This window comes from Salvelinus namaycush, chromosome 2, assembly GCF_016432855.1.
Source record: "Salvelinus namaycush isolate Seneca chromosome 2, SaNama_1.0, whole genome shotgun sequence".
In the NCBI taxonomy this organism is placed as follows: Eukaryota; Metazoa; Chordata; class Actinopteri; order Salmoniformes; family Salmonidae; genus Salvelinus; species Salvelinus namaycush.
This window is the reverse complement of record NC_052308.1, coordinates 318,274-344,492: the sequence shown is the minus strand read 5'-3', so window position 1 is coordinate 344,492 and position 26,219 is coordinate 318,274. Positions and strand designations below refer to the sequence as shown.

The following is a 26,219-nucleotide window of genomic DNA, read 5'->3' as shown; positions in this document are numbered from 1 at the left end:
CCTCCTCACCAGGGTTTTATACTGCAGAGGGAATCTGATGTCACTGCTGTCAGGGTGACACCCAAACCACCAGGTCACAGCATGTACCCTGTAATATCTTTTTGACTTTCATTTCATTTGTATTTAACACAGTACGATTGAATGTTGATGTGCTGAACAAGTATGATGCTTGATCAAGTATGATATGTACAGCGCATTTGACTCTGGGGATGCTCTCAAGCCTAAACGGTCCCCTAAATGGATATAACTAGTTTTGTACAGTCTCTTTAATAAATTGTAATCATTTCTTACTTTATAAAAGTTTTAAACCTCTTTCAGAGAAGTTATTGTTTGGCTGTAGAGTGTGCACAGCGCCTTCACTCCAACAGTTTGCAAAGGAAGGAGGAATCGGATATATATATATGGTACCCCAACCACAGTTGAGTGATCAAGGAGGAATGGGAGATATATATATATATACACACTACTGGTCAAAAGTTTTAGAACACCTACTCATTCAAGGGTTTTTCTTTATTTTTTTACTATTTTCCACATTGTAGAATAATAGTGAAGACATCAGAACTATGAAATGACACATGTGGAATCATGTAGTAACCAAAAAAGTGTTAAACAAATAAATAATATATGTTATATTTGAGATTCTTTAAATAGCCATCCTTTGCCTTGATGACAGCTTTGCACACTCTTGGCATTCTCTCAACCAGCTTCATGAGGTAGTCACCTGAAAAGCATTTCAATTATTAGGTGTGCCTTCTTAAAATTGAATTTGTGGAATTTATTTCCTTCTTAATACATTTGAGCCAATCGGTTGTGTTATGACAAGGTGGGGGGTATACAGAAGATAGCCCTATTTGGTAAAAGACCAAGTCCATATTATGGCAAGAACAGCTCAAATAAGCAAAGAGAAACGACAGTCCATCATTACTTTAAGACATGAAGGTCAGTCAATACGTAAAATTTCAAGAACTTTGAAAGTTTCTTCAAGTGCAGTCGCAAAAACCATGAAGCGCTATGATGAAACTAGCTCTTATGAGGACCGCCACAGGAAAGGAAGACCCAGAGTTACCTCTGCTGCAGAGGATACGTTCATTAGAGTTAACAGTACCTCATATTGCTGCCCAAATAAATGCTTCACAGAGTTCAAGTAACAGACACATCTCAACATCAACTGTTCAGAGGAGACTGCGTGAGTCAGGTCGAATTGGTCGAATTGCTGCAAAGAAACCACTACTAAAGGACACCAATAATAAGAAGAGACTTGCTTGGGCCAAGAAACACGAGCAATGGACATTAGACCGGTGGAAATCTGTCCTTTGGTCTGGAGTCCAAATTGGAGATTTTTGGTTCTAACCGCTGTGTCTTTGTGAGAAGCAGTGTGGGTGAACGGATAATCTCCGCATGTATATTTCCCATAGTGAAGCATGGAGGAGGAGGTGTTATGGTGTGGGGTTGCTTTGCTGGTGACACTGTCAGTGATTTATTTATTTAGAACACTTAACCAGCATGGCTACCACAGCATTCTGCAGGAATACGCCATCCCATCTGGTTTGGGCTTAGTGAGACTATCATTTGTTTTTCCACAGGACAATGACCCAACACACCTCCAGGCTGTTTAAGGGCTATTTGACCAAGAAGGAGAGTAATGGAGTGCTGCATCAGATGATCTGGCCTCCACAATCACCGACCTCAACCCAATTGAGATGGTTTGGGATGAGTCGGACCGCCGAGTGAAGGAAAAGCAGCCAACAAGTGCTCAGTTTATGTGGGAACTGTCTGGTTTGCTTAATACAAGGAATTTGATGTATAGTATTTACTTTCACTCAAGTATGACAATTTTGTATTTTTTTCTGCCACTGTACTTAAGTACATTTAAAACCAGATACATTTCTACTTTTACTCAAGTAGAATTTTATTTTTCCCCTTCATTATTTTCCCCTAACCACTCCTTCCCTAATTGGAGTAAATTAATGTCACTCGAGTCATTTCAATTAAGGTATCTTAACCTTTACTCAAGTATGACAATTGAGCACTTTCTCCACCACTGTATAGGACCCCAACCACACTTGAGTGATAGAGGAAAGGGAAGCATACAGTGTGTGTATACAGTGCCTTCGGGAAGTATTCAGACCCCTTGACTTTTTCAATATTTTGTTACTTTACAGCCTTATTCTAAAATTGATTAAATCGTTTTTTCCCTCATCAAGCTATACACAATACCCGATGACAAAACAAAAACAGGTTTTTAGAAATGTTTGCAAATTTATAAAATATAAAACACATACTAAAGGACACCAATAAGAAGAAGAGACTTTCTTGGGCCAAGAAACGAGCAATGGACATTAGACCGGTGGAAATCTGTTCTTTGGTCTGATGAGTCCAAATTTGCGATTTTTGGTTCAACTGCTGTGTCTTTGTGAGTTTGGCCTTAGTGGGACTATCATTTGTGTGACCTAACACACCTCCAAGCTGTGTAAGGGGTATTTGTCCAAGAAGGAGAGTGATGGCGCTGCATCAGATGACCTGGCCTCCACAATCACCCGATCTCAATCCAATTGAGATGGTTCGGGATGAGTCGGACCGCAGAGTGAAGGAAAAGCAGCCAACAAGTGCTCACCATATGTGGGAACTCTTTCAAAACTGGTGGAAAAGCATTCCAGGTGAAGCTGGTTGAGAGAATGCCAAGAGTGTGCAAAGCTGTCAAGGCAAAGGGTGGCTCCTTTTAAGAATCTCAAACATAAAATATATTTTGATTTGTTTAACACTTTTTTTTGGTTACATGATTCCATATGTGTTATTTCATAGTTTTGATGTCTCCACTATTATTCTACAATGTAGAAAATAGTAAAAAAATGAAGAAAAACCCTTGAATGAGTAGGTGTGTCCAAACTTTTGACTGGTAGTGTACATGGACCCCAACCACAGTTGAGTGATTAAGGAGGAAGTCAAGTTAAGCTGTGAGGCTGCCCGTCTCGTTCTCTCTGCTGCGTCTCTGATAACACCCACATCGGCTGTACTTATAGCCTGTTGTGTCTATCTACAACACTCAGACACCAGTCTGCTCTGGGCCTACTACAGTAGGATACATATCATCTCTCTGTATATGACCAGAAGGAAAAAAGCTAACAACGCCTCGACACATTTTGATGGCAGAAATGTTTCTGGAAAGTCTCATCATTCATCCACACACACCCCCACAACACACACACACCCCCACAACACACACACACCCCCACAACACACACACACCAAAGTGTAGATGAAGACATACTAACAACCAACCCTAACTTTAAACGTTTTATTAATAATTGAGGAAATTGGTAACTTGTTTTTTTGTTGTTGACCAAAACAACAGTTTGGTAGGAGTGTTGTGTACAGACTGGTAAATAGTGGGCCAACTCAACAAAGTGCACTCAGAACACTCATAAGTAGACATCCATATGTCCAAATCTAACTGCATATATACACATTTCCCTGACCAAGAGAACAATAACATGTTATTCAATTTAACATCAGTGATTCTCAAAAATTGGCTGCATTTTCCCCATTCAATAACACACACCCAGATATTCACTGTGACTTGTTAAGAAAAGTCCCACAAACAGTTAGCTAACAGAACTGAACAGTTAAATGTTAATTGAACCGTTCCGAACAGTTAACAGAACAGTAGAAAGTGAGGTTCTGTAGAGGATAAACTCTGATTGACCAAACACAACTCCAGCCTCATTCAAAAACAAACAGTTATCATGTCATTATATCAAGGCCACCTCTGAAAGTTCTCCAAATACAGGTCGTTTTGAAAAGTCACCCGTTAATGTTAATTCACTATAATGCCGAGAAGCTATAGGTGTATCAACATTTCAGTTGGTAAGAAATGCTTTTAGGTGACTATAAGTCAATCATTCAGCCACACTTTTCATTCAAATTTCTTTGGCCTAATGTAGCAAGTACTGTATATACAAGTTTTTATTTGTATCTGTCTGTCCATGCATCTCAGTACTTAATAAAACACACACGGGTGGTTTCTCAGACACAAATCAAGCCTAATGCTGGACTATAAAACAAACTCAATGGAGAATCTCAATTGAAAATGCTTTTAAGTACAGGTTTAGGCTGAATCTGTGCCTGTTAAACTGTCCCACAGTGAGACTTATAGGCATCTTTAGTCACATAAGCATTTAGCCTCAAATCACACATTCTACACTCAGGGTGAGGCGGTCATATGTCAAATATGACATTTCAAGTCATAACTCAGAATGTTGAGCCAATAATATCGTTGAAAATAAATATCAATATTGTACAGAAAATGCACTTGAGCAAGGCATTGTTGGGTAATTCAATCTCACGGTAGTTTCCCCGTATTTTTTGCAGCCCCTCACAATCGTAATGAGTTAATGACCTTTTACTAAATGTCTCCATTTTGGTATTTGTTTCATTATTGATGTAGTCCCAAAACATTTTGCATGTCAGCAATCAAGTTAAGATGTATAAATATCCAAATACATAAATACAGCCGGTATGATGCAAAATGGTTCATACTGGCTGTATTATTTATGTACATCTTGAAAACTTCATTGCTGACATATTTTGTGACTACATTATCAATGGACTAATGAAACAACTACAAAAAGATACATTTTGTGGGTGGAGTTTTCAATTAAAACACAATGGTGTGACCAGAAAGTCAAACTTCTTCCTCCGGATTCTGAGATGGGGACATCAGTGAGTGTGTTAATAAAAATCTGACCAATAGCTAACATCTTGACAGGTGAGTCTCCAGGTACATGGTCAATCAGATATGAACGATAACATACCTAACAATGACAAAAACTCCACTGTGAGATGATTTAAGAAACAATGTTTCGAGGTCTGTGTTGTTTTCTAATTGATTAAAAAAACATTGAGGTTGAGATGATGCATGGTCGGATGTCTAAATTACACATTTTTATATCGTTTAATTTACCTGTACTTTATTGGTCAAAACATGTAGTAAAAGTTACGTTCTCTCCATATCCCCTTTTGCTATTTTGAGGGAAAATCCTGAAAACGAACAAATCGGATGTTATGTGATTTGAACACTGCACTACTGTAGTGGCACGCAGAAAGGTTGATACAAGTTTGCATGACCCCTGACCACTAACCATCACCATCTCAAAGTAACTATGATTTTTAAAAACAAAGACTGCTCAAAACAATACATCTATTTCACTCTTTGTACTACTTATTAGAAATATTGTATTCATTGCAAAACATTCACAAATGATATCTAAAACCTTAAAGTATTCAGCTTATTTTCCTAATTATGCTCTATTCTCTCCTTGAGATTTCATTCAGGGACTGGGTTAAACAAAAATATCTTTATATAAAATGAGAGGGCTTGTTTCCATTCCACCAAAATAACTGCTGGCAGTAATAACTAAGATACTGGCAGTAATAACATGTGATTTGCACAACAAAACAAAAAAATGTTTTTCATAAGCCTACCACCATGACAGCATAACAATGCACATATACAAATGAAAAATGTTAGCTAATATTATAAACTTTATTCATTAAGAAGTACAAAGAGTGAAACGGGAACGTTTCAGAGACTTATAAAAACATCTGAGATTAGACATTTAACCACATGTAAACATTATAGCTGTGTTTGTGGCTTTGCTCTTCTCTCCAACGCTAAAGTTAAAAAAATTAAAGACACTATGATAACAGTCCGAGGGGAGGGGTGGGGGGGGGGTCTGGGAGAAGCAGGAAGAGGGACTAGAGCAGTCATGTGGTTCTGAACTCTTTTCAGCCGGCGATTTTCTCTATCTCATCCAGATCATCTGTGTCCAGCTTCTCGATCTTCTTATCTATGGATGGTTAGTGAGGATAAGGTCATTGTTAAGATTGTCACACTGTTGGGGAAGGTTTTTCAGACATGATTTAGCCTAGTCCTGGACCAAAAAGCAGAGAACAATCTTCATGGAAAGTGCTTTTGTAGTCCATATTAGGCTTAATCCTTGTCTGGGAAAACAGACCTCAAAGTTTGAAAATCATTTGGGAGGTAGCAAATTTTATTTGAAAGGTCAATAAATAAAGGATTTATTCAGACATCCTGACTTACCGAAGTGATCCTGGATCTTGTTTAGGACGTTCATGCTGAACCTGCTGTCCACCATGTTGATGGCCAATCCCCGCTTCCCAAAACGACCCGTGCGGCCAATCCGATGAAGGTACGTCTCGTTGTCCGGGTTACCGTCTCTGTCCACCGGCAGGTCAAAGTTTATCACCACGGAAACCTGCTCCACGTCAATACCTGGAGGGAGAGTCAAATGGTCAGATTAGAATAGGTGGATGGACACACCAAACATAGAATTAGTGTACAACATATCCAATAATTACCCAGGTGAAGAATACTAAAAATAATTCAATGAAGACCCGTGTATTAATGTAATGTCATCAGTCTACGTCCACGTGAAGAAGAGTTGAACACTTACTTTTGCATCACGAGCTAAAAAGGGCCCTCTCCTTAATGTGAAACTCCTCAAGGTATACCATTAATAAACATGACCAAAACCATCTGGAAACATTACAGACTGGGCCTTTAAATAAAGACCAATAGATTGATTGGTTGAGTTACCTCTGGCACAGACGTTGGTGGTGACCAGGACCTTCTCCTTTCCGTCTCGGAAGCGGTCGATGACAGCAGCTCTCTGCTCCACCTGCATCTCACCACTGAGCAGCGCCACCTGGTGTCCCTCCCGGGACAGCTCCCCTGCCAACCACCCCGCCGTTTTCCTGGTCTGAGCGGGAATGAGAGACAAGAAGGATAAAGTACACGGAGAGAAACACCACATCCCAAATCCACCCCCTAGCCACTGAAAAGGTAACCCGTAGCTCCTAGTGTAGATCTGAGATGACTAAATAGGTATCAGGCAGCATGGTAACAGCTTCTCATCTTGCCATGCTGCTTACATCCATTAACATTATCAGATTTAACTCGACAGTTGGGAAATAAACATTTCCTCAACACTTACCTGTGGCTAAGTAACACAGTGTGCACTCACCGATCTACAAATCCCCTTACCAAAACAACTTACTCATGATCCCGTTGATTAAGTGGAATAACTCACATGACAGAAGATCATAGCCTGAGCGATGGTGATGGCTCCGTAGATGTTGCAGAGGGCCATGAACTTCTCCTCCTTGCTGTTACAGAGGACGTAGTACTGCTTGATGGTGTCCAGCGTCTCCTCCTCCCGTTTCAGCTTGATGATGTTGGGGTCTGGGACGATGCGCTGGGCAAAGTTCCACACCGTCTCCTCAAATGTGGCCGAGAATAGCAGCATCTGGCACTGTTTGGGTAGCATCCTGAGAGGGAGAAAAGGGGTCAGTGTGGTGGGTGGGTTTTAGAACTTTATCCAACTTCCTGAAACACAGAGAGAGAAGACTAAGGGGTCAATGTGTGTACCTCTGAATGCGTATACTCTGGTCCTGATGACCCTGTGTAGCGATCATGACGTCAGCTTCGTCCAGGACAAACACTTTGATCTTCTTGGGGTCGATGAACTTGAACTTCAGACACCAGTCCAGCATGGTGCCTGGCGTCCCTATCACGACCTGCTCCTGGAGCTGAGTACCTCTCGGCACTGGGGAGAGAAGAAAAGAGAATATTCCCCTTTTCACATTGTCCTTTTCACCACAGTTACAACAACTGTGGTGGATGATTAACCTGGTCAGCTCATTGTGATAAAACAGTCATACTAGTGTTTCTCACTCGGTTTGAAACACAGTCAAATCAGTTGAGACTTTAAAAGGACTCCGTTGTAGACTTACGTTTGTTTCCTCTGATGGCGTAGACTAGTTTGACCTCTGAGTAGTGCTTCCCCATCTGCTCAATGACCTTCCCCGTCTGCAGGGCCAGCTCATAGGTAGGAGACACACAGAGAGCCTGGGAGAGGAGAGAGGAAGGTGTTATATAGCTCATAGGTAGGAGACACACAGAGAGCCTGGGAGAGGAGAGAGGAAGGTGTTATATAGCTCATAGGTAGGAGACACACAGAGCCTGGGAGAGGAGAGAGAGGAAGGTGTTATATAGCTCATAGGTAGGAGACACACAGAGAGCCTGGGAGAGGAGAGAGAGGAAGGTGTTATATAGCTCATAGGTAGGAGAGACACAGAGAGCCTGGGAGAGGAGAGAGAGGAAGGTGTTATATAGCTCATAGGTAGGAGAGACACAGAGAGCCTGGGAGAGGAGAGAGAGGAAGGTGTTATATAGCTCATAGGTAGGAGAGACAGAGCCTGGGAGAGAGAGGAAGGTGTTATATAGCTCATAGGTAGGAGACACACAGAGAGCCTGGGAGAGGAGAGAGAGGAAGGTGTTATATAGCTCATAGGTAGGAGACACACAGAGAGCCTGGGAGAGGAGAGAGAGGAAGGTGTTATATAGCTCATAGGTAGGAGCGACAGAGCCTGGGAGAGGAGAGAGAGGAAGGTGTTATATAGCTCATAGGTAGGAGAGACAGAGCCTGGGAGAGGAGAGAGAGGAAGGTGTTATATAGCTCATAGGTAGGAGACACACAGAGCCTGGGAGAGGAGAGAGAGGAAGGTGTTATATAGCTCATAGGTAGGAGAGACAGAGCCTGGGAGAGGAGAGAGAGGAAGGTGTTATATAGCTCATAGGTAGGAGAGACAGAGCCTGGGAGAGGAGAGAGAGGAAGGTGTTATATAGCTCATAGGTAGGAGAGACAGAGCCTGGGAGAGGAGAGAGAGGAAGGTATTATATAGCTCATAGGTAGGAGAGACAGAGCCTGGGAGAGGAGAGAGAGGAAGGTGTTATATAGCTCATAGGTAGGAGAGACACAGAGCCTGGGAGAGAGAGGAAGGTGTTATATAGCTCATAGGTAGGAGACACACAGAGAGCCTGGGAGAGGAGAGAGAGGAAGGTGTTATATAGCTCATAGGTAGGAGACACACAGAGCCTGGGAGAGGAAGGTGTTATATAACAGGTAGTATTAACCATCTCACCTGCTGATTACCTAAACATGCCATTAGGCACAAAACATGTAGAGGTCCTACCTGGAACCGGTACAAAAAAACCAAGCAAGCAGACAGTGTACTCTAATGAAAGTGACCCTGAGAGGTCAAGGGTCAGGGCTCAACTCACCTGTGGGAATTTGTTGTTGGGATCCACATGACTGAGCATGGCCAGGACAAAGGCAGCAGTCTTCCCCGTCCCTGACTGAGACTGGGCTATCAGGTTCTGTGGGCTGGTAGCCACGAGAGCACGGGTCAGATCAACACAGAAAGGAGACAGGAAAGACCAAGCTTGATGATTGTTCTGGTAAAACTGTTTAATGGCCAATCAGATCAATGGAACAGTTTGATATCAGTTGAAATGGAGAAGAGCAAGACCAGACAGAGAGGATGTTTGGTATTACAGAGAGGTAGACTCCACACAGCATTTCTTATGTCTATCGGCCTTCTGTCCAAACAAAACTAATCATCTCTAGTCTGTCAACTAGTTTGGGATTCAGGGAATGAATATTAACTTGATACAAAAAGCTGAGAGATGTATGTGACTGACTAAGAGGTATCAGGCATCTGGAAGTGTCTGAACTGAGCGACTGACTGAAGCTCTCTGTAAACTCACGGTTCAGCGAGCATCATGGGTAATGCGTTCTCTTGGATTTTGGAGGGTCGGTTGAAGCCCATGGCGTACACTCCCTGGAGCAGCTGAGGTTTACTGTGGGGACAGGGAGGGAAACAGGAGTATTAAGGGGACATTAAAAAAAAAAATCAAAACAGAGAAAGATAGACACAAAGCCAGGTGCCCAGAGCACATTACATGTGCTAACAGCAAAACAGATTCTGTTCAAAACTTGTCATTTTAGTTCAACAACATTCATAACACCTTGTGCACTCTTAACAGTTCATAGGCACCTCAGACAGCTCTTAGAATTTATAGACAGGACATAGAACTTACAGCCGTAGTTCCTCGAAGGATTTGACAGAGTAAAGCGGAGAGTTGGGATCCCTCTGTAGGACTTCTACTTGATTGGTTGTGTTCACTAGATTACTGCGTATCAACTTATTCAATAACGACTGTGCCGCCTTGTCATCTGAAAACAGTTACATTACATTTGTAGTTATTATGGATCCCCATTAACTGCTTTCTTCCTGGGGTCCAGCAAAATTAAGGCAATTTATACAATTTTAAAACATTACAATACATTCACAGATTTCACAACAGTGTGCCCTCAGGCCCCTACTCCAACACTACCACATATCTACAGTACTAAATCCATGTGTATGTATAGTGCGTATGTTATCATGTGTGTGTGTGTATGCATCTGTGCCAATGTTTGTGTTGCTTCCCCGCTGTTCCATAAGGTGTTTTTTTTTAAAGTGTAATTTTACTGCTTGCGTCAGTTAATTGATGTGGAATAGAGTTCCATGTCGTCATGGCTCTATGTAATGCTTAAGTATATTGATAAATTCCATTTACTTTTGATACTTAAGTATATTTCAAACTAAATACTTTGACTTCTACTCAAGTAGTATCTTACTGGGTGACTTTCACTTGAGTCATTTACTATTAAGATATCTTTACTTTTACTCAAGACAGACAATTTTGTACTGTTTCCACCACTGCTGTCATCCCATGTTGTGTTGTTTGCCTGATAGTAAACACCTTTATCGTCCTCCTCCCCTGTTTTGTCTCCCTCTCCTCCTGTCTTTGCAGGCGTTGTAGCGCTGGCTGCTGCTGTGTTTGTCGTCGTTGTTGTTGTCGTCGTAGTCGTCGCCAATGCAGTGTTGGCAGTACCTGAGGGTACCATATGGTATTTGTTAGCTTGTGGTATCTCAGAACAAGTTGACACTTTTTTCAATGAAACATTTTGTTTTCACCCAAACTAGTTAACAAGAATTGATTCACAAATTTAAGTTCTAATCCTTCAGATCATGTGTTATGCTAAACCACATGTTTATAATAGGCAACATGGGATAACTTCTCTTACCATTTTCCTCGGGCTTGTCTTTGATTTGTAGGCTACCAATCTAGAAAATATAAACAAGCATAATATGGTTTTAGGATGTCCAGGAATGTTTTAAAACTGGTCATTTCAGGGCAAGGCATGTGCTACACAAATTGGAGGGCGTGAACATGTTAGGATCTTCCACCCTGGACAGATGCCATTTCTTTACCACGTCGAAAGTCGTGACAAGAAGTACATTAAATCGGGTTAACGCTAACGAGATAGAATTGTATGTAACAGAGAACGTGGTGTCTGTCATACAATGCAATGAAAACAATTAATAGTTAGCTGATCTGGCTAGCCAAGTAACGTTAACTAGCTAACGTTTGATAACTTGACTAGTTAATTAGCTAGCTAACGTTAGCCAAACTAGCTAGTTGCAGTAGTTATGATGTGAACGATAATACGGTCGAGGGGTCATGCATGTAATGTTAATTGATTGCAATATCGGTAAACTATTTAGCTAGGTAATTAATGTCATTTGCATTATTTTTGAACAGAATCCATAGTTAACGTTAACCAGCCGAAGCATAGGCCCAATGACCCGACACACTTCGCCAAAGAGCAGTTCGGCTAGAGCTTACCGATTCCGCGGCGGCTTCTTGCTCGTCCACAGCCTGGGCCCAGGAGTCTGCTGACATGTTGTCCGCTGTTATTAGGTCACTCTCGTTCTCTTATCACACCACCTGATTGCCAGTAGTTTCAACACCAACCAGATAACTGAGCTAGAAACCCTAACAAAGTGTTTCCAAAGTCTGAAAATAAACTAATATTACAATGGCGTGAAGAAATCGGCTACGGAGTTCACCAGTGCGTCCGTAAAAAGGTCCGGGTGTAGAAATTGAGACAAGAGCAAAACAGTTCCTCCCAACTGGCACAACAAAAGTGCATTCAAATATACCTTATATGGATGAGCTAATTCTGTGTAGTGCATTTAATCCCCAAAATATCCTGCATATATGATTTTATTGTTGTTCCGCTAGGGTTTCGCAAATTTTCTCCCTGAGTAAGGCAGATGGATAAAATAATTTATTTGCGGTAAAATATCAGTTTCTCACAATATGTATTTAGTACTTTACGCAGCCTCTAGATGGTGCCTTAAACATTCTGTCTTGATAACTGAAATAGGGGTTGCATTTAAGACATTTTAGGGAACAGTTTGTGACTACTTGCAGTAAAGACTACACCAGTATGAATCCATACCTATACCTAGGTAATACAACCCAATATTTCCAAGGGATGGACTGACTGTCTATCTATTGACCAGATTCATTTTTACATTTTACATTTAAGTCATTTAGCAGACGCTCTTATCCAGAGCGACTTACAAATTGGAAAGTTCATACATATTCATCCTGGTCCCCCCGTGGGGAATAAACCCACAACCCTGGCGTTGCAAGCGCCATGCTCTACCAACTGAGCCACACGGGAGATTCAGCGTCCATTAAACCTACAGAGACCCAGATGTCACCTCTCTGAAGCCCGTCTTCACTGATGCTACTGCTGCTGCTTCATTACATGCCGAATTGATTTCACACCTTTGCTTGGTCTCGTTCCGCTGGGATGTATGGATGGATGGATGGATGGAGAGAGAGAGAGACTGGGAGAGGGAGAAAGAGAGAGTGAGAGAGACAGAGACAGGGAGAGGGAGAAAGAGAGAGTGAGAGAGACAGAGACAGAGAGAGGGAGAAAGAGAGAGGAGAGGAGAGAGTGAGAGAGAGGGAGAAAGAGAGAGGAGAGAGACAGAGAGAGAAAGAGAGGAGAGACAGAGAGAGAAAGAGAGAGGGAGACAGTAAGAGATAAGAAGACTATATTGATCAGTGTTCCCATGTCATTCATCGATGGTGATCATCAGTGTATGTTGAGTTATAGGAAGAGGAGAGGAGGAGAGGCAGGGGGGTCTGGGTCGTTCAGAGCTTTAGTTTGGAGATACATTTGGCTTAAAAGGGAGTCTGAGTTTATTGTTGCCTACCAAACTGCGGCTGCGCTGGATGAGGTATCCATGGCAACCAAAAGTGTAAAATTAAGGTTTCAGTTCCCCCGAGAATTTTAGGAGGAGGCAAAGAACAAAGGCTACCTGTTATCACACCAATGAGACTCTATGGAACGCATTGAGCACAGATAAGACAACCGTAGATGTTGTCTGGAATGGATAATGGGAGTAGACTGTGTGTGTATGTGTGTGTGTGTGTGTATTTATATTTTTCCAGTGCACCACATCATCTATACTGAGTATACAAAACATTAAGAACACCTAAATTAGTTGGGGTATGGACTCTACAATGTGTCGAAATGTGTTCCACAGGGGTGTTGACTCCTATGCTTTCCACAGTTGTGTCAAGTTGGCCTGATGTCCTTTGGGTGGTGGACCATTCTTGATACACACGGAAAACTGTTGAGCGTGTAAAATCCAGCAGTGTTGCCATTCTTGACACAAACCAGTATGCCTGGCCAGTGTTGTAGGTCGCGAGACCAGGCTACCTACCTGGGGCGTCAGGAAGCCTGGCGGGTAGGAGCGTTAGGCCAGTAACCCGAAAGGTTGCTGGATCGAATCACTGAGCTGACAAGGTAAAAATCTGTCATTCTGCCCCCGAGGAAGCCAGTAAACCCACTGTTCCCCGGGCGCCGAAGACGGGGCTGTCGATTAAGGCAGCCCCCTGTACCTCTCTGATTCAGAGTGGTTGGGTTAAATGAAGACACATTTCAGTTGAATGCATTCAGTTGTACAACTGACTAGGTCTCTTTCTTTCACATATTTAGTGTCTCGGTCTAATCTCGGTGTCTGATACATTTGTACTCATTCTTGACTCGGTCTCGGACAGTGAGTACTCATAATTTCTTCCTGAGACCAGTGGAGTAAAAAAACTCAAAATTATCAGCTTCCATTCAGTCAGCACATAAAACTGCTTCGCCAAATATAGACACTCCTTTCTGGGAATATTCAGTGGTGGAAAAAGTACCATATTGTCATACTTGAGTAAATGTAAAGATACCTTAATAGAAAATGACCCAAGTAAAATTCTACTTCAGTAAAAGTCTAAAAGTATTTATTTTTAAATATACCTAAGTATCAAAAGTAAAAGTATAAATCATTTCAAATTCCTTATATTAAGAAAGCCAGACTGCACCATTTTCTTGTTTTTAAAATGTATGGATAGCCAGGGGCACACTCCAACACTCAGACATCATTTACAAATGAACCATGTATGTTTAGTGAATCGGACAGATCAGAGGCAGTAGGGATGACCAGGAATGTTCTCTTTATAATGGCATGAATATGACAATTTTCCTGTCCTGCTAAGCATTCAAAATGTAACGAATACTTTTGGGTGTCAGAGAAAATGTATGGAGTAAAAAGTACATTATTTTCTTTAGGAATGTAGTGAAGTAAAAGTCAAAAATATAAATAGTAAAGTGAAGTACAAACTACGTAAGTAGTACTTTCAAGTATTTTTACTTAAGTACTTTACACCACTGGTGACAATATCTTAACACCCTTTATATCTATTATAGACATGTTAGTACAGTGGTGAACCTATAGGTCTTCAGTGGTGAACCTATAGGTCTTCAGTGGTGAACCTATAGGCCTTCAGTGGTGAACCTATAGGCCTTCAGTGGTGAACCTATAGGCCTTCAGTGGTGAACCTATAGGCCTTCAGTGGTGAACCTATAGGCCTTCAGTGGTGAACCTATAGGCCTTCAGTGGTGAACCTATAGGCCTTCAGTGGTGAACCTATAGGCCTTCAGTGGTGAACCTATAGGCCTTCAGTGGTGAACCTATAGGCCTTCAGTGGTGAACCTATAGGCCTTCAGTGGTGAACCTATAGGCCTTCAGTGGTGAACCTATAGGCCTTCAGTGGTGAACCTATAGGTCTTCAGTGGTGAACCTATAGGCCTTCAGTGGTGAACCTATAGGCCTTCAGTGGTGAACCTATAGGCCTTCAGTGGTGAACCTATAGGCCTTCAGTGGTGAACCTATAGGTCTTCAGTGGTGAACCTAAAGGCCTTCAGTGTGTGACAGTGGTGAACCTATAGGCCTTCAGTGTGTGACAGTGGTGAACCTATAGGCCTTCAGTGTGTGACAGTGGTAAACCTATAGGCCTTCAGTGTGTGACAGTGGTAAACCTATAGGCCTTCAGTGTGTGACAGGTTGGTGATGCTGAAAGGGCAGCAACCGCAATTCCAGCGCACTAATGTAGGATAGAGCACGTTTTGTAAAACACAAAGGGCCAGTGGTGTAGTGGAGGCTATACACAGGTATAAACGTTTTTTTCAGTGGGCATTGCTTATACTCACTTCTTAATCCCTACTGATGCACATCAAAGTAGTGTAGTGGAGGTATATGACTTATCAATTATGTAGTACAATAGAGAAATCATACACAAAGTAGCCTACACAATCGCAAAGCACGTGAAATATATTCACATGCGCGTCGCACACAAAGCCCAGTTTCAGCGGAATATCATCTGCAGGCAGCCAGAGTGTAAAACTCTCAACTGGTTTTGTCATGGAGCAGCTCACAGAAGAATGGTAGCCTGTAGGGTGGGAATATCAGGTATGAAGGTAAGACCCAGATGCAGACAACGTCAAATTAACAATGGTTTAATAATCCAACAGGGGCAGGCAACAGACAGGTCAAGACAGGCAGGGGTCAGTGAACCAGAGGTGGGGAAACAGTACTGGACGGCAGGCAGGCTCAGGGTCAGGGTAGGCAGAGGGCAATAATCCAGAGGTGGGGCAAAGGTACCGGACAGCAGGCAGGCTCAGGGTCAGGGTAGGCAGAGGTCAATAATCCAGAGGTGGGGCAAAGGTACAGGTCGGCAGGCAGGCTCAGGTGCAGGCAGAGTGGTCAGGCAGGCGGGCTCAGAGTCAGGACAGGCAAGGGTCAAAACCAGGAGAGCGAGAAAAAGAGACTGGGGAAAAGCAGGAGCTGAGACACAAAAATGCTGGTTGACTTGACAAACAAGACGAACTGCCAACAGACAAACAGAGAACACAGGTATAAATACACAGGGGATAATGGTTTGTGTGATGTATTGTTGTCTCTACCTTCTTGCCCTTTGTGCTGTTGTCTGTGCCCAATAAAGTTTGTACCATGTTTTGTGCTGCTGCCATGTTGTGTTGCTACCATGTTGTGTTTTCATGTGTTGCTGCCTTGCTGTGTTGTTGTCTTAGGTCTCTCTTTATGTAGTGTTGTGTTGTCTCGTTGTGATGTGTGTTTTGTGCTATATTTATATTGTTTAAAAACATTTTTTATCCCAGGTCCCCGTCCCTGCAGGAGGCCTTTTGCCTTTTGGTAGGCCTTCGTTGTAAATAAGAATTTGTTCTTAACTGACTTGCCTAGTTAAATAAAGGTGAAATTAAATTAAATAAAAAATGGGGAAGATGGGCGACACCTGGGGGGGGGGGGGGGTGAAGACAGTCACAAAGACAGGTGAAACAGATCAGGGTGTGACAAGGAAAGACCTTTCACCTGATGAGATCTAACAGTAAATGCTAACTAAGGCAACAATGGTATGCAATTGAAAAATCTATAGGAAAACTCATTAAAAAAAAACATAGGATTTTTCACACACAGGGTGCCTTTCCTTCACTGGACGGGAACTTTCTGGCAAAACTAAAGTATATCCACTTCTCCAGGCACCACTACACCACTGCATAGGTCTGATGGGAAGACAGCAGTCACACACAGCATGATGTTAAAGGACCACTACACCACTGCATAGGTCTGATGGGAAGACAGCAGTCACACACAGCATGATGTTAAAGGACCACTGCATAGGTCTGATGGAAAGACAGCAGTCACACACAGCATGATGTTAAAGGACCACTACACCACTGCATAGGTCTGATGGAGAGACAGCAGTCACACACAGCACGATGTTAAAGGACCACTACACCACTGCATAGGGCCGATGGAAAGACAGCAGTCACACACAGCATGATGTTGAAGGACCACTACACCACTGCATAGGTCTGATGGAAAGACAGCAGTCACACACAGCATGATGTTAAAGGACCACTACACCACTGCATAGGTCTGATGGAGAGACAGCAGTCACACACAGCACGATGTTAAAGGACCACTACACCACTGCATAGGGCCGATGGAAAGACAGCAGTCACACACAGCATGATGTTGAAGGACCACTACACCACTGCATAGGTCTGATGGAAAGACAGCAGTCACACACAGCACAATGTTAAAGGACCACTGCATAGGGCCGATGGAAAGACAGCAGTCACACACAGCATGATGTTAAAGGATAAGCAGTCCATAAACTCTGACATAATAAGCCAGTAGGTCCCAATCATAAGAATACAAAAACACAACCATTCAGCATTTCCCAATCGAAATACAACTATTACGTCCCATTGCAAAAAACATTTCACGTTTTGCACATAAAGTAACCGGTGATCTAATGTTTAAAGGGCAACTGACCGTGTTTTAACTACTTTGCAGATATGAAACAAACAGACAATCATAATATCAGTCACAAATTCCCAGTTTATGCTACAAAACTACTTTATAAGAGGTTTTAAAAATAGGTTATATTTTATTCCAAATCCCATAACGTAGAGTAAGGCATTGTTGCCAGAAAAGATGGATGCAGTTCAATGCATGATTCATATAACTCACCGATACATTTCTTGGTAGTACAAAACATATAGCTATCAGGTTGTAAATCCCAGCTGGCCTGGTACATCGTCTGCTGCCTCCATTCAGGATGCACTGGTTCAGCTTCAATGACTCAATATTCTGGACAGAAACAAATGTAACCAAGGCTGGGAATGTCAATACAATCAAACTAGGAAGGGCAATGATCACAAGTTAGTCATAACGTGGCTAATAGACTAGCATATCTATTTATGTAGCTAAGAACACTGAGCCTAATGTTACCTAGATAGCTGCTAGGAGGATGTCATGTCATGCCATTGGAGGAGTGGGTGAATGACTAACTTTTGCCCCTCATTTCCACTCATGTAAGAGTGCAGAACAACTGATGAATTTACAAACAGGAAACACCCGCTGAATATGACTGGTGTCAGTAAACATAGGCAACAAAAAAAAAGAGCTAGTTAGTCAAGAACACTCTAGATAATAAATGTAAACAGCCTAACCAGCTCTGCTATGGCGAGTAAAATGAACGAGGCCACTGTGGTTTTTGCTCTGACATGCACTGTCAACTGTGGGACCTGATATAGACAGGTGTGTGCCTTTCCAAATCATGTCCAATCAATTGAATTTACCACAGGTGGACTCCAATCAAGTTTTAGAAACATCTCAAGGATGAATAATGGAAACAGGATGCACCTGAGCTCAATTTCGAGTCTCATAGCAAAGGGTCTGAAAACTTAAAAACCTGTTTTCTCTTTGTCATTATGGGTTATTGTGTGTAGATTGATGAGGAACATTTTTTATTTAATCAATTTTAGAATATAGCTGTAATGTCACAAAATGTGTAAAATGTCAAGGGGTCTGAATGCTTTCCGAATGAGGTGTATATGTGACAACACTTTGTTACATAATTGTTATTGTTACTAATGTTGAGCTCCCGTCCTGCACAACCAGTTCTAGCCTGTTCTGTTCCCTTCGATCAGTGGCAGCCAAAATGTTTCACCTGAAACCCCATTGTTTCCACAATCATTTCTGGGGACCCCATTTTTTTCACCCTGCAAGAATTTTACACGACCCCACCCCACGCCAAATCTAATGGCACTACTTTAAAATCGGTACATTTCGATTTTTACATCAACAAATAACATTAAATTCATGACATGTTCATCTCTTATCAAAATAAACCAATAAATACATTTACTCAATAAAATTGTATTTTCCAAATGACCTTTCTCAAAAACGTTTGTATTGTCCCATACAATATTCTTTACTCTTCATTTTTAGTTCCTAAAAACTAGGGGTCGCGACCTCGACTTTGAATACTCCTGCCTTAGATGCATCGTGGCGGTCCATGGCTGTTCTCAGTCTGCTAATGAATGAGAATCAAAGGGAGGCTGATCCTGTAAACTGTGTGCAGGTCCCTGTGGTCAGATAGCAGGGATTAAACAGGATTTTCTTCCTCAAACCTCTGCTGAGTCCCAAACGGTACCATATTCCCTATACAGTGCATTACTTCTTATCTGGGCCAATAGGGCTCTGGTCAGAGGTTGTACGCTATATGGAATAGGGTGCCATTTGGGACTCAGCCCTCTACTGCTCTGTTCCTGGAAGACATTAGCATGCAGAGTCCATGGTCTCTCTCTTTCTCTGTCTCTGTCTCTCGCTTACTTTCTCTCTCTCTCTCTCTCTCTCTCTCTCTATCGCTCACTCTCTCTCTCTTTGTCTCTGTCTCTCTTTTTCTCTGCCTCTCTCCCTCTCTCTCTCTCTCTCTCTCTGCCTCCCTCAGAAAACTTGCACACCCACGCCAGAATTAAAATGCTTATGCAGAAGTTGTTTTCTGTCTTAGAGAGAAGAAAGAGGGAGAGAGATGGAGAGAGAGAAAGAAATAGAGAGAGGGGGCGGGAGAGAAAGAAAGACAGAGAGAGATAGAGAGAGAGAAAGAAAGAGAGAGGGGGGAGGGAGAGATCAGGGCTGGTTGTTATTCCAGAGGCTTAGTGAAAGAAGCGACCGGTGCATACTGGACATCACCATGGAATTACAATGGCTATACAACATCCCATAATAGATAATGTATTAGCTAGGGTTTTCACCAGTAATCTTCAGTTGGCTACATAGAGCAATGTTGCACACAGAAATGCATTGCATAGACTGGACATGCATCTCTGTACCACATGATAGAGAATTATTATTCCCATTCTAATCATCACCTCTCTATTTGCAAGATTCTGAATGATGAATTGTCCCACAGTGAATACTGAGCATGTTCTTGGTTCACCTGACTGAGGGACTACTTGAACAGGGGAGAGTTTCCACAGTCCTGCTCGTTTTCACTCCTGCCTTTGAAACAGTGACTGATGTAGACCTGGAAACCAGGGAAACCAGCACAGCAGACCTCCTGGACTGGAATCGGCCACTCCCAGGTTATCAGGTGGGTTAGGTGCTTATAGTAATATCCAGGCAAACAGAGTCTGTAGACTGGAGTATCAGAGGTTAACTGGGCTTTAGTTTGTAAGACGAGTTATTTCATTCAATAAGATCATTCATCACATACCTCATGGGGGCCAAATAGCTGGAGGTTCTTTGAAAAGATTCAAGGTTCCTTCAACCCAGACGAAGGCCAAAGTTGATTCTGTTGAGGCTCCCTGCCTTCTTATGTTAGTCAGATTCATGGCTCTGCTTCAAGGTCTTCGCTCAACAATTTTCAATTTCCTAATCATTTATTGATACTGTACCAACAATCAAACTGTGCATCAATAATGTAGAGGATTCAGTGTAGTCGTATAGCTGTGTTGAATCGAAATGTGTTGTGTCTGTTGTGCTCGTCCAGCCATGCCTGCAGACATGCTGGGTGAGTCACAAATGGCATCCTATGCCCTATATAGTGCACTACTGTTGACCAGGGCCCTATTCCCTATATAGTGCACTACTGTTGACCAGGGCTCTATTCCCTATATAGTGCACTACTGTTGACCAGGGCCCTATTCCCTATATAGTGCACTACTGTTGACCAGGGCCCTATTCCCTATATAGTGCACTACTGTTGACCAGGGCATGTAGGGTTCTGGTCAACAGTAGTGTGCACAATGTGAGGAATAGGCCGCCGTTTGGCACGCATGCATACAGTACAGTGAGCTATGTTTAGTTGCCCCGTGGTCTGTGGAAACATCACATGCATGGCTCTTATCTGTTTCCCTGAACTGAATGGAAGAGGAGCCTCAGCAGTGACATCACCTAGCAGCTAGAGAACACTGATAGAGGGTTCTCATGTTCCTCACGATTCTCTCCTGTGATTGTTCTTCTTTCTAGAACGGTTATGCAGAAGTGAACGATTCGTCAGATTGTCAAAGGAGGAAATGGATACAAACCCCAGCCGACAAGCCGGAATACAAAACAAGAGATCAAATGGATAAGAAGCTAATAAAAAAAAAAAAAGAGCAAACATATAGAGAGTTACACATTGAGAAATAAAAATGTGTTGTACATAAAACATCTTGCATTGTCTTAGTAGATGTACACCCTCCTTGGCTTCATGACTCAATATCCATTGTCTTAGTAGATGTACACCCTCCTTGGCTTCATGACTCAATATCCATTGTCTTAGTAGATGTACACCCTCCTTGGCTTCATGACTCAATATCCATTGTCTTAGTAGATGTACACCCTCCTTGGCTTCATGACTCAATATCCATTGTCTTAGTAGATGTACACCCTCCTTGGCTTCATGACTCAATATCCATTGTCTTAGTAGATGTACACCCTCCTTGGCTTCATGACTCGATATCCATTGAATGCAATATCCAGCATCTTCTTTTAAGATGTTGTATTGTATGTAAATTCACCATTGCATTTCTACTCTCCAAGTCCGAAGAGGGCACCCAGCAACAACAGTTGGCAACGTACTAATTTCATCCACAGGGCTTACATGACCACCTTTAACTCTAATGACTCCATGGCCACACCTCCTGCACCTGTCCTGTGTGTTTGGGCGTTCGCCAATCACACGTTGGACAATTAAGTTGACCAATGGCGGATTTCCATCTAGGTCACCATATTTTATTCATGAAGCTCGGCACGCGTACCCAGTTACATGCCATCTCGCCCCAGGGCCCTATACACAATCCCTGTCTGGATGCATCCCAAATGGAATCCCTATCACTATATAGTGCACTACTTGTGCCCAGAGCTCCATTGCTCCTGGTCAAAAGTAGTGCACTACATAGGAAATAGGGTGCCATTGGTCCTGGTCTAAAGTAGTGCACTACATAGGAAATAGGGTGCCATTGGTCCTGGTCTAAAGTAGTGCACTACATAGGGAATAGGGTGCCATTGGTCCTGGTCTAAAGTAGTGCACTACATAGGAAATAGGGTGCCATTGGTCCTGGTCTAAAGTAGTGCACTACATAGGGAATAGGGTGCCATTGGTCCTGGTCTAAAGTAGTGCACTACATAGGAAATAGGGTACCATTGGTCCTGGTCTAAAGTAGTACACTACATAGGAAATAGGGTGCCATTGGTCCTGGTCTAAAGTAGTGCACTACATAGGGAATAGGGTGCCATTGGAACGTTCATACGCTACTCTGCCACCGAGACACAGGAAATAATTGAGTTTCTTTTTGAAAATGATCTCCATGCATGATGTAGCGGAGAGAGAGAGAGGCCAAACAGCTTTGCTTTGTTGTTGTTGTGCAGCAAGCAGACTGATTTGGATGTTACTGATGGGGGTGGTGATGGGGGTGGTGATGGGGGTGATGATTGGGGTGGTGATGGGGGTGATGATGGGGGTGGTGATGGGGGTGGTGATGGGGGTGGTGATGGGGGTGGTGATTGGGGTGGTGATGGGGGTGGTGATGGGGGTGGTGATGGGGGTGGTGATTGGGGGTTCTGGTTGGGGATGGTGATTGGGGTGGTGATGGGGGTGGTGATTGGGGTGGTGATGGGGGTGGTGATGGGGGTGATGATGGGGTGGTGATTGGGGTGGTGATGGGGGTGGTGATGGGGGTGGTGATAGCTTTGCTTTGTTGTTGTTGTGCAGCAAGCAGACTGATTTGGATGTTACTGATGGGGGTGGTGATGGGGGTGGTGATGGGGGTGGTGATTGGGGTGGTGATGGGGGTGATGATGGGGGTGGTGATTGGGGTGGTGATGGGGGTGATGATGGGGGTGGTGATTGGGGTGGTGATGGGGGTGATGATGGGGGTGGTGATTGGGGTGGTGATGGGGGTGGTGATGGGGGTGGTGATTGGGGTGGTGATGGGGGTGGTGATGGGGGTGGTGATTGGGGTGGTGATGGGGGTGATGATGGGGGTGGTGATTGGGGTGGTGATGGGGGTGGTGAATGGGGTGCTGATTGGGGGTGCTGATTGGGGTGGTGATTGGGGGTGCTGATTGGGGGTGCTGATTGGGGTGGTGATTGGGGTGGTGATGGGGGTGGTGATGGGGGTGGTGATGGGGGTGGTGATGGGGGTGATGATGGGGGTGGTGATTGGGGTGGTGATGGGGGTGGTGATGGGGGTGGTGATGGGGTGGTGATGGGGGTGGTGATGGGGGTGCTGGTTGGGGATGGTGATTGGGGTGGTGATGGGGGTGGTGATGGGGGTGGTGATGGGGGTGCTGGTTGGGGATGGTGATGGGGGTGGTGATGGGGGTGGTGATGGGGGTGGTGATTGGGGTGGTGATTGGGGTGGTGATGGGGGTGGTGATTGGGGGTTCTGGTTGGGGATGGTGATTGGGGTGGTGATGGGGGTGGTGATTGGGGGTGCTGGTTGGGGTGGTGATTGGGGTGGTGATTGGGGGTGGTGAATGGGGTGCTGATTGGGGGTGCTGATTGGGGTGGTGATTGGGGGTGCTGATTGGGGGTGCTGATTGGGGTGGTGATTGGGGGTGCTGCTGGGGTGCTGATTGGGGGATTTGGGTTGGCGATTGAGGGTGGTGATTGGGGGTGCTGATTGGGGGTGCTGATTGGGGTGCTGATTGGGGGGTGCTGATTGGGGGTGCTGAATGGGGGTGCTGATTGGGGTGGTGATTGGGGGTGCTGATTAGGGGTGCTGATTGGGGTGGTGATTGGGGGTGCTGATTGGGGTGGTGATTGGGGGTGGTGATTGGGGGTGCTGATTGGGGGTGCTGATTGGGGTGCTGATTGGGGGTGCTGATTGGGGGTGCTGATTGGGGTGGTGATTGGGGTGCTGATTGGGGTGGTGATTGGGGGTGGTGATTGGGGTCGCTGATTGGGGTGCTGATTGGGGGTGCTGATTGGGGGTGCTGATTGGGGTGGTGATTGGGGTGCTGATTGGGGTGGTGATTGGGGTGCTGATTGGGGTGCTGATTGGGGTGGTGATTGGGGTGCTGATTGGGGTGCTGATTGGGGTGGTGATTGGGGTTTTGTGAGGGAGAGAGAGAGAGAGACATGATGCATATGTTTCTTCATGCATGTTGGACGGATACATATTTCTGTGCATCTGTGCATGTTCAGGTAAGGGTCTTGTAGTGATGTTTGTCGCACACAGATCAATGCAGATATCTCTCCTTGAACTCCCAGAACATTGTATTATGTTAAAGGATACATACTGTATGCAGTATCTAAAAAGGATTGTTGAGGGCATAGGGCTGGATGGAAAGCTACAGAGTGGCATTGTGTACAAGCGGAATCTGTGAGAGGTGGAGAGAGAGAGCAATGGAGATAGGGAAAAGGGAGATGGGGAGAGATAAAGGGAGATGGGGAGAGATAAAGGGAGATGGGGAGAGATAAAGAGATATGGGGAGAGATAGAGAGATATGGGGAGAGATAGAGAGATATGGGGAGAGATAGCGTGCATCGTGCTCTGAGTTCCACATCTTTATTTCATGAAACTTACAAAACAAAAAAAGAAAGAAACAACAAACCGTAACATAAGAGGTGCAACATGCACTAACTCCAAACAAGATCCCACAAAACACAGTGGGGAAATGGCTGCCTAAATAGGATCCCCAATCAGAGACAACGATTAACAGCTGCCTCTGATTGGGAACCATACCAGGCTAACATAGACATACAACAACCTAGATAACCCACCCCAGTCACACCCCGACCTAACCAACATAGAGAATACATGGTCAGGGCGTGACATGGGGAGAGATAAAAGGAGATGGGGAGAGATAAAAGGAGATGGGGAGAGATAAAGAGAGATGGGGAGAGATAAAAGATGGGGAAAGATAAAACGAGATGGGCAGAGATACATGGAGATGGGGAGAGATAAAGGGAGATGGGGAGAGATAAAACGAGATGGGCAGAGATACATGGAGATGAGGAGAGATAAAGGGAGACGGGGAGAGATAAAGGGAGATGGGGAGAGATAAAGGGAGATGGGGAGAGATAAAGAAAGATGGGGAGAGATAAATGGAGAGATAAAGAGAGATGGGGAGAGATAAAAAGAGATGGGAAGAGATAAAGGGAGATGGGAAGAGATAAAAGGAGATGGGAAGAGATAAAGGGAGAGGGGGAGAGATAAAGGGAGATGGGGAGAGATAAAATGAGATGGGGAGAGATAAAGAGAGATGGGGAGAGATAAAACAGGATGGGAATAGATAAAGGGAGATGGGGAGAGATAAAACGAGATGGGAAGAGATAAAGAGAAATGGGGAGAGATAAATGGAGATGGGGAGAGATAAAATGAGATGGGGAGAGATTAAGAGAGATGGGGAGAGATAAAGAGAGATGGGGAGAGATAAAGAGAAATGGGGAGAGATAAAGAGAGATGGGGAAGATAAAGAGAAATGGGGAGAGATAAAGGGAGATACAGAGAGATAAAGAGAGATGAGGAGAGATAAAGAGAGATGGGGAGAGATAAAGAGAAATGGGGAGAGATAAAGGGAGACGGGGAGAGATAAAGGGAGATACAGAGAGATAAAGAGAGATGAGGAGAGATAAAGAGAGATGGGGAGAGATAAAGAGAAATGGGGAGAGATAAATGGAGATGGGGAGAGATAAAATGAGATGGGGAGAGATAAAGAGAGATGGGGAGAGATAACGAGAGATGGGGAGAGATAGAGAGGGAAAGAGAGAGAGGGGAGATGGTGGTGAGAAAGGTAGAGAGAGAGGAGAGGCAGGCCATGTCGTGATGAGACATGTAAGCACTATAACAGCATCATTTTTACTGTGAAATGAAGTTGGTTTTATTAACATCTGCTCATTATGATGACGCCACTGCACCAAAAACGGGCTTTCTAAAAAAAAAAACTCTCCTCTCCTCTCGCAGTCAGTCGTTTCCCTCCAAAGACTTCACAGAAACAAAGCTACAGCGCCAGAGAGCCTGGTAATGGTTGCCATGGCAACCATCCTGGTGGATCTGAACGGACCCTTTCTCTCCGGCTGCCTGGTGCACATTTCAACATGTTGAGCCTCTCCAATCTCTCTGTTTCTCTCTCTACATCTCGCTCTTTCTACCCCATCTTTCTCTCTTCATCTTTCTCTCCATCTCTTCCTGTGAGCTCTCACAGATTTCTTGGAAAACAGCAAGTTGTTTGATGATAATACATTGATCTCCGTCTGTCTTTCTACCCCCATCTATCTATCTATCTATCTATCTATCTATCTATCTATCTATCTATCTATC

The 26,219-nt window shown here is 43.8% G+C and overlaps 2 protein-coding genes across 2 annotated transcripts; both read right to left on the bottom strand.

The window, feature by feature from the left end:
- Positions 1-5,341: 5,341 nt before the first annotated feature.
- LOC120057705 (ATP-dependent RNA helicase DDX19B-like) lies at positions 5,342-11,831 on the bottom strand. Its single transcript, XM_039006201.1, has 12 exons — positions 11,597-11,831; positions 10,995-11,034; positions 10,670-10,801; positions 9,962-10,097; positions 9,629-9,721; positions 9,143-9,245; positions 7,813-7,927; positions 7,448-7,625; positions 7,110-7,347; positions 6,617-6,779; positions 6,101-6,292; positions 5,342-5,846 (listed from the first exon to the last, which is right to left on the bottom strand). The coding sequence occupies exons 1-12, from the start codon at positions 11,651-11,653 to the stop codon at positions 5,785-5,787; spliced, it is 1,509 nt and encodes a 502-aa protein (XP_038862129.1). The 5' UTR covers positions 11,654-11,831; the 3' UTR covers positions 5,342-5,784.
- A 10,509-nt stretch (positions 11,832-22,340) lies between these two features.
- LOC120020045 (proline-rich extensin-like protein EPR1) lies at positions 22,341-24,036 on the bottom strand. The gene is made up of 2 exons (XM_038963480.1): positions 23,702-24,036; positions 22,341-23,637 (listed from the first exon to the last, which is right to left on the bottom strand). The coding sequence occupies exons 1-2, from the start codon at positions 24,034-24,036 to the stop codon at positions 22,341-22,343; spliced, it is 1,632 nt and encodes a 543-aa protein (XP_038819408.1).
- Positions 24,037-26,219: the final 2,183 nt, after the last annotated feature.

Coding starts and splice junctions, on each gene's coding strand:
- LOC120057705 (XM_039006201.1), bottom strand. CDS start 11,653: ATGTCAGCAGACTCCTGGGCCCAGGCTGTGGACGAGCAAGAAGCCGCC. Junction 7,928..9,142: donor CCAACAACAAATTCCCACAG/GTGAGTTGAGCC, acceptor CTCCTCTCCCAG/GCTCTCTGTGTGTCTCCTAC. Junction 6,293..6,616: donor CACCAACGTCTGTGCCAGAG/GTAACTCAACCA, acceptor CTCTCCCTCCAG/GTATTGACGTGGAGCAGGTT.
- LOC120020045 (XM_038963480.1), bottom strand. CDS start 24,036: ATGTCTCTCTCTCTCTCTCCCTCACAAAACCCCAATCACCACCCCAAT. Junction 23,638..23,701: donor CCCAATCACCACCCCAATCA/GCACCCCCAATC, acceptor CACCCCAATCAG/CACCCCCATTCAGCACCCCC.